The sequence below is a fragment of the Halichoerus grypus genome, chromosome 8, assembly GCF_964656455.1.
Source record: "Halichoerus grypus chromosome 8, mHalGry1.hap1.1, whole genome shotgun sequence".
Lineage (NCBI taxonomy): Eukaryota > Metazoa > Chordata > Mammalia > Carnivora > Phocidae > Halichoerus > Halichoerus grypus.
In genome coordinates, this window is record NC_135719.1 from 91,423,276 (window position 1) to 91,430,840 (window position 7,565).

At 42.9% G+C, this 7,565-nt stretch overlaps 1 protein-coding gene across 4 annotated transcripts in view; it reads right to left on the reverse strand.

Annotated features, from left to right (window-relative positions):
- Positions 1–5,247, reverse strand: part of BAZ1A (bromodomain adjacent to zinc finger domain 1A) — a 92,657-nt gene extending 87,410 nt beyond the window's left edge. For 2 of the 4 annotated variants that reach the window (XM_078053563.1, XM_078053561.1), the window contains exons 1-2: positions 5,032–5,247; positions 4,382–4,552 (exon numbers count right to left, since the gene is read on the reverse strand). In XM_078053563.1, coding sequence (XP_077909689.1) covers positions 4,382–4,494 — 113 coding nt within the window. In that variant the 5' untranslated portion in view covers positions 4,495–4,552; positions 5,032–5,247. Of the gene's footprint in view, positions 1–4,381; positions 4,800–5,031 lie in introns of those variants that run through there. The other 2 variants (XM_078053562.1, XM_078053560.1) reach the window with 2 other exon arrangements.
- Between the last annotated feature and the right edge of the window lie 2,318 nt (positions 5,248–7,565).

Sequence of the window (7,565 nt, forward strand, 5' to 3'; positions counted from 1 at the left end):
TAAATAAATAAATAAAATCTAAAAAAAAAATAAAGTACAGCTGACATACAATGTTAAGTTAGTTTCAGGTGTACAACTTAGTGATCTGACAAGCTCAAACATTATGCTATATTCACTACAAGCGTAGCTACCATCTGTCCCGTAACACTGGTATTACAACATTATTGACTATAGAATTGAGGGTTTTTTTTTGTGAGCTTAGTATTTTTTTTAACATTTTTTCCCTCTAGATTCCACATATAAGAGAGATCATTGGTATTTTTCCTTTCTGTCTGACTTACTTCATTGAGCATAATGACTTCAAGGTCAATCCATTTTGTCCCAAATGGCAAGATTTCATTTTTTTTTTTTTATGGCTGAGTAATATTCCTTTGTATATACACCACAATTTCTTTATCCATTCATCCACTGATAAACACTTAGGGTGTTTCCATATCTTGGCTATTGTACGTAATGCTGCAATGAACATGGGAGTGCATATATAATTTCAAATTAGTGGTTTTTAAAATTTGGATAAACACCCAAAAACAGTTGTTGGGTCATGTGGTAGTTCTATTTTTTTAAGTTCTTGAGGCACTTCCATACTGTCTTCCAGAGTGGCTGCACCAATTTATGTTTCCACCAACAGTGCAGAAGAGTTCACTTTTCTCCACATCCTAGGCAGCAACTCTTACGCTAGTCTTTTTGATAACAGCCATTCTAACAGGTATGGGGCGGGATCTCACTGGGGTTCTGATTTGCATTTCCCTGATGATTAAGGATGTATAGCATCTTCTCATGTTCCTGTTAGCCATCTATATGTCTCCTTTAGAAAAACAGCTATTCAGATCTTCTGCCCATGTTTTATTTATTTATTTATTTTTATTTTTTTATTTATTTTTAAGATTTTATTTATTTATTTGAGAGAGAGAATGAAAGAGAGAGAGCACAAGAGCGGGGAGGGTCAGAGGGAGAAGCAGACTCCCCGCTGAGCAGGGAGCCCGATGCGGGACTCGATCCCGGGACTCCAGGATCATGACCTGAGCCGAAGGCAGTCGCTTAACCAACTGAGCCACCCAGGTGCCCTCTGCCCATGTTTTAGTCAGTTTTTTTTTTTTTTTTTTTGCTATTGAGTTGTAGGAGTTCTTTATAATTTGAATATTAGCCCCAATTGGATATATAATTTGCAAATATTTTCTCCCAAGTCAGTAGGTCACCTTTTTATTTTGATGTTTTCCTTTCCTCTGCAGAAGCTTTTTAGTTTCATATGGTCCCACTTGTTTATATTTGCTCTTGTTGCTTTTGCTTTCAGTGTTAGATTTAAAAAATCATTGCCAAGAACTATGTCAAGGAGCTTACCGCTTAGAAGTTTTACGGTTTCAGGATTTACGTTAAAGTCTTTAATTCATTTTGAGTTGATTTTTGTGTATAACACAAAAACAGTGGTCCAGTTTATTCTTTTATGCTTTAGCTTACGCATTTGCCTACAGCTAATGTGCTATTTTTAACGAGTCTTCTTTACTTATGGAAAGCAGGTCGAACAAGAGTTAGCAATTAGTTAAAGAGCATGTAGTTCAAACAAACAGAAAAAGGAGCTTGTACTGTATAATCGCTAAGGATCCATCCTGGTCACAGTCCCTTTCTCAAAAAATTCAGTGTCTAGGAAAAGAGAAAATTTGAGGCAACAAATGTATTGATTGCATTACCATGCAATAATTGCCATCTTACACTAGACAAAATGGAGAGATGATCATTTCTACCCAGAACAAAGGAGAAAGTGTTAGGCTATTATATCACATAGATAAAGACAGAAAACTATTTAACAATTAAAAGGTCACTGGCAACTTCTAAGATCCAGAGTCAAAGGGAAAAGTTACTTTGCATTGTGTTGCAAAGGGAACAAGGCAGGGAGGTGTAGAAAATCTCTTTGAGATTGATTAAGGTTGAAAAGGTTATATTGGAGAAATCAAAACCTGAGCGAATAGATGAGCATAGTGGTCTTCACACCCCTACAAAAGACAAATATTCATATAATGCACTTAAAGGGTAATCTTCAAACAAATTCACATAAACCAATTGGTGATTTAATGAATGAGTGAAAACAGAGGTTTCCTTCTCCAGACTTGTGCCAAGGGTCAGATTACCATAATACTAAGGATCACCATATACCATACACCATGAATGCAATTTTGAAAAGATCTCTCTGTAATCATCTAAGAGAGAGAAAGTAATCCAAAATTTAACATAATTAAATGTCAGTCTTCTTCCATTTTTGCCAATTCAAAGTCACAAAAATTAATACCTAAGAACACCAGTAGCTCTGCTTTGTTCAGGGTAAATGATTAAATATCTTTGCTCCCAAACCAACTGCCTTTCCAGAACTGCTTGTAAATTCCAAAAACCCACATACTTCATCACAGAGAAAACAACAAAAACCAAAAAACCAACTATTTAAAAAAATTCGTTAGTGTTATAAGACTACAAAGGACACAGTTCCTTAATATTAGTGGAAGGTAGTAGGTTTGGAATACCAAAAATCTCTTCCTTTATTTTGGCATTTCAGATTTTTCAGATTTCTCCACATCCTAGTGGAGATTATAGTAAATCATCAGGAACCAAAGTATACAAAAAGTTTAATTCAAAAAGGATACAGCCCATATTCATGTTCCCTTCTAGCGTGAAAAAAGTCTTTTAAAAAGATAAGATTGCTTATTTCGAAGGGGAAAAGTTTGAAACTTAAGCCTGTTTTCTATTTTGTTGGCATTCTTAAATATAAATTGGGAATTATTACCGAGGATTTTAATTTAAACTTAAAAAAAGACATCATCCTTGTCAAGTTACCTAATCCAAATACACTTTAGTTACAAGAGTGAATTCTATTTGAGTAACAAAACAAGTCTGCACAGGAGCAGAGTTAAGATGTGCACTCCTATTTAAAAGTACAGTCTGCTGGAAAACTCCAGATAAAACAAGTTTATGTGTAACTCTTCTGTGGAGCTGAAGAAAAAGCAGCCTTACTTTAAAAGCTCAAAGGAACTGACTTTTCTAACCTCACTGCTCATTTCTCGGACAGGTGCAGCCTTTGCCTAAAGTGCTCCCTCGATCAAGCCCCCTCTCAGAAAAGGTGTCTCCTACACACAATTTATTTCGTTGCTATAACATTTGGTTTCTAAGCCAGAAAGGGATTCCTTCTGAGCGGAGAGGATAAAGCACAAGAAAAAGGGAGGATCAGGCTGTTTCATTGATCGACCAATTCAGGTTCTCACTTGGAGATCCTGTTTAAACACACATCTCTAAAACACCCCAGTGTTTGGTGTCACAGGACAAGGGGATCTCTTGGGATAAACCAGACGAGGTAGTGAAGATTTAGTAGTTGAAACTACACAGGCAGCAGCTCCGGATTCTTATCAAAACAATAGCGAGTGGCACATGTCAGGCAGCCCACATGCGCAGGGGGATAAAAAGAGGAGACTGGCTGAGGCTGGAGTTGAACTTGTCTTAACCCCCTCCCCCATCAGCCACCGCCGCCCTTGGGGCTACGCGAAAGTGATAACTAAGGGCGCCCAGTGCCCCACTCTCTCCCCCTTCTCTCCACCCCCCCCACACCCCCGCCCGAACCCGACTTCTTCCTCACCAAGGTCTCCCGGAGGCGGAGACGCTGAGTTCTCCGGGGCCGGGAGTTAGTCACCAAGAAGAGGTGGTGACAGAGCACTCAGCTCGCGTCGCACACTCCGAGGCCTAGCCGCATCGGACGGAGAGGCCGCCAGTGGAGGCTCTCGTGTCCCGGGCCCCACTGCCCCTGGCCCGCCAGGGAGCCCCCTCCTTCCCCGAGTCTCAACTCCGCTCCCTCCCCTCCTCCCTCCCTCCCCTCCCCTCCCTTAGGCAGCTCCAACGTCAGGCTCCACTGTGGACCGAGGAGACGAGCCCAGCCCGGCCGTTTCCTGCCCCCGGGGGCGGGGATTCCCTCTCCCGGCCGGGGGACTGGGGCCCCGTGCCGCTGACCCGAGCGGGGATCCCCTCGGCCGCCGGGCGGGGATCCCGGAACTGGCCCCGGAGTGCGCGTGTGGCCGAGGCGGGGAGGGGCGAGGCGGGGAGTTTCCGCTGTTTGGCGGCCGGGCGGCAGCCGCGGCTAGAAGCGGTCCCCACGGCCAGCCGAGGACCCCAGCTTCCTCGGCCTCGGCCCGCACTCCCCACGCGCGCCACGGCCGATCGCGCCGCCCGGGGACCCCGCGCAATCACCAGGTCGGGCTCGGGGGACAGAGAAACGCGGGCCCGCGGCCAGCCGTCACTTTCAAGTCGCCCCGCCAGAAGCCCAAGGCGAGGAAAAGGAGAGAGACAAAAGGACGCTGGGGAGGGAGTCCCCACACTCCCTCGCACCCCCCGCGCCCGGCCCGGCCCTTACTCGTAGTGGCGGAAGATCTCGTTGGTGACTTTACAGTAGAAAACTTCCTCGTCCGGCCGCAGGTCCGCGGGCGGCTTCTGTCTCACAAACGGCTTTCGGTGTAGCAGCGGCATCTCCTGTCCGCCCGCGGGCTCACCCGGACCCTTGGCCGCCCGCGTCGGCCCCGCTTCCCTATCAAAATTGGAGGGAAAGGAAAGCCGGTAAGGTGGGGAGCGCTCGGCGGCGGCGTGGGCCAGTCCGCGCGCCGGGGGAAGCTCCACTGCCTTTTGTGTGACTGACGCGCCCACGGCTGCCACCGGAGCCGAGGTCGCTCCTGCCGCTACTGGGGTATTGAGCGAGCCGAGCCGCCGCCTCTGCCCTCCCAGCGCGCCCCACCTCCGCACGCCCGGCGGCCGGCTCACAATGGGGCCGCACGCCCCGCCGCGGGCGGGCGGTGCGGGAACTGCGGCGGCCCCCTCCCCCAGCGCCGGCTCCCAGCCCGCCGCCGCCGCCTCGGGCTCGCAACGTGCTTGGCGCGCAGCCGGCCGGCCCGACGCCGCGAGGAGCTCGCTGCGGGCGGACCCCGGCGCCGCTCCGCTTTGTTCCCCAGCTCGCCTACACTTCCCTGCCGGCGCCGGCCGGCTCCCGAGCGACCACACGGAGCCCCTCACCTGCGAGCACGCCGACTGCCACTTCTCCACCTTTTCAACTACAAAGGCAGCGAGGGGAGTCTCTGTCCTCCCGGGGGGTCGCTTCTCGCCGGCCCCGCCGCGCCGCCCGCCGCCGCTTCTCCCGCTGCCACGGCCTGGCTCCGCGCGGGGGATCGCGTCCCACCGCCACTTCCCCGCCTCTCGGAGCTCCTGGGAAGTTTCTGATCTACTTTCGGCTCAGAAGGAGGAAGAGCTGTTGGGAGGAGCTTTTCACTTCTCGCTTCTACCTTTTTATTGGCTACTCGATGACTTTTACAGCCTGTCACTGATACAGGAAGAGACGGCGGAGAGCCTGGGAGAGCTACATTATTAATTAATGGAGCAACCCCTTGTGTAGAATCAGAAGCATCCTCCATGTTTGAGATTATCAGCCAAGAGATCTAGGGAAGGCGCTGGGGTTTCATAAACACATGGCTAACAAAGTAAAGCCTTCATCTTCAAGTCTGGCACCATCGCTTCGTTTCACGGTGGGAAAAGGATTCCAATTAAGATTTAACTTTTATTTTAAAGATGGGAAGAGAAACGAGGAATAAAAAATAGAAAGTATTTTGATATTTAACTCCAAATTAGAATTTTCATGTCTAAAAAAAATATTTTGCTTGTGTAAACATCCTCCTTGAAAAGAAAATACCTTTCTTGACAGCAGTTCTCGTTAACATTTAAAGAGGGCAACTCAGTCAAAGATTAGAAGAGGAAAAGACCAAAAAAGTATGTTAGAAAATGTCATCATGCCTGTAGGACCCCCACATATTTAAAACTGGAAAAACACACCTTTAAAAAGTAATATTTGTAATACGCCGCTGAAAATGTTTTGCAAAGTATCAATATTCAATTCAATCATACAGAATTTTAAAGGTTATGGATTTACTAGTGAATTTCCCCTAAAGCAACTTTCCCATATCCACAATTTCCATTTGTGAAACTAATTTTAATGCACATAGTACATGTGACTTTTGAATTAAAAGGAATTTTGAAACTACAAATAATTCCAAATGTTTGCCAGCTTTGTTTTAAATTGTCTTTTTTGCTACTGCCCTTGACATTTCCTTATTTGTGGATTAACATGTAAGAATGAATCTATTAAGACGGTAGGTTTGAAGAACATTCATTCAACGAAGGACATAAGTACCAATACTGAAATGATCACAGTTATAGAAACAATGTGGGATCATCTTTATATCTTCAAATTAAGTACATGTGTACATTGGAGCAGAAAATGTAAGGAATCTATTCAAATTGCAAGAGTTATAATTTTTAACTTCTTTCAAGATACTTTTATGGCAGCTAGCAAAATAAAATTTTGTGGAAGACACAATATACTTTGAGTGTTTTAAAAATCATTAATAAAATTAATGCACCTTACTGTACGGATATAGAAGTCACAGAAGCTTGGAAATGTTGTCAGTACTAACTATTCTTTAGTCTGGATAAACTCTTCAAAAAATTATGCACTCATTTAAACTGGCCTTGTACTTGAATGACAATTTAGAATTCCCTACCTAAAGTATTTAATTTTCCAGGTGAAAAATTTAGAACCCATAAAGGTAATCTCAAAAGAGGATCATGGAGGATGGATAAATTTATAAGTGCTAATGAAGCATCACTCTCACAATTCAAAATCCCAACTTAACTGTTAAGCTAAAAACAGAGGAAATTTTCTCTGAATATATAATATTTGTATTTCTTAAAGCTCACTATTTTTTTTAAGTTTTTATTTAAATTCCAGTTAACGTACAGTGTAATATTAGTTTCAGGTGTACAATATCATGATTCAACACTTCCATACCTCACCCGGAGTCTTAGAGCTCACTATTTGATAAGGTGTTAAAATTTTGTTAAAATCATGGTCAAAAATGTTGATTTTATTTTTATTAAACACAAATTTTTAAACAATTGGATTCCTTTTAGTACTAATTTAAAATTGAAATTTTATTCTACTTGATCATAATACTATTTCCCTACTACCATATGCAGATTTCAATACTGTCATACCATCATAACTCAATTCTCTGAGTTATATACATAGGATTTATTTTAATGATTTGTGATATTTAATAATGTTATATAGTTGTTCATTGTTAATTCACAATAATGTAAGTTTAGTAAATTTTAATTAACATATTAGTTTAGTTTTGGTGTATTTATACTGCCTGATCAAATTGATAGCCTTTCTAAGTTACCTCAAAATAATACTTCTTTTAAAGTTATCCTACACATTTATTACTGAAAGCTTACCTACTGTATTTATTTCATATTTTGGTATCATGATTACTTCTTTATTACTACTTCTAAGCTTTTGAGAATGAAAAGCTCATTGCTATTTCAGGAGGTAGTTAAGGATACTGTCATGAAATAAGACTTTGTGTAAGAAAAAATTGGAAATATTGTAAACTGAAAATTAAAGTATCACATAAAAAAGAAAACAATGAAATTAAAACCATTTAATTTTTTAACAATTTAACTTACTTAAACATATATCAGGCTTTTCTTATGTG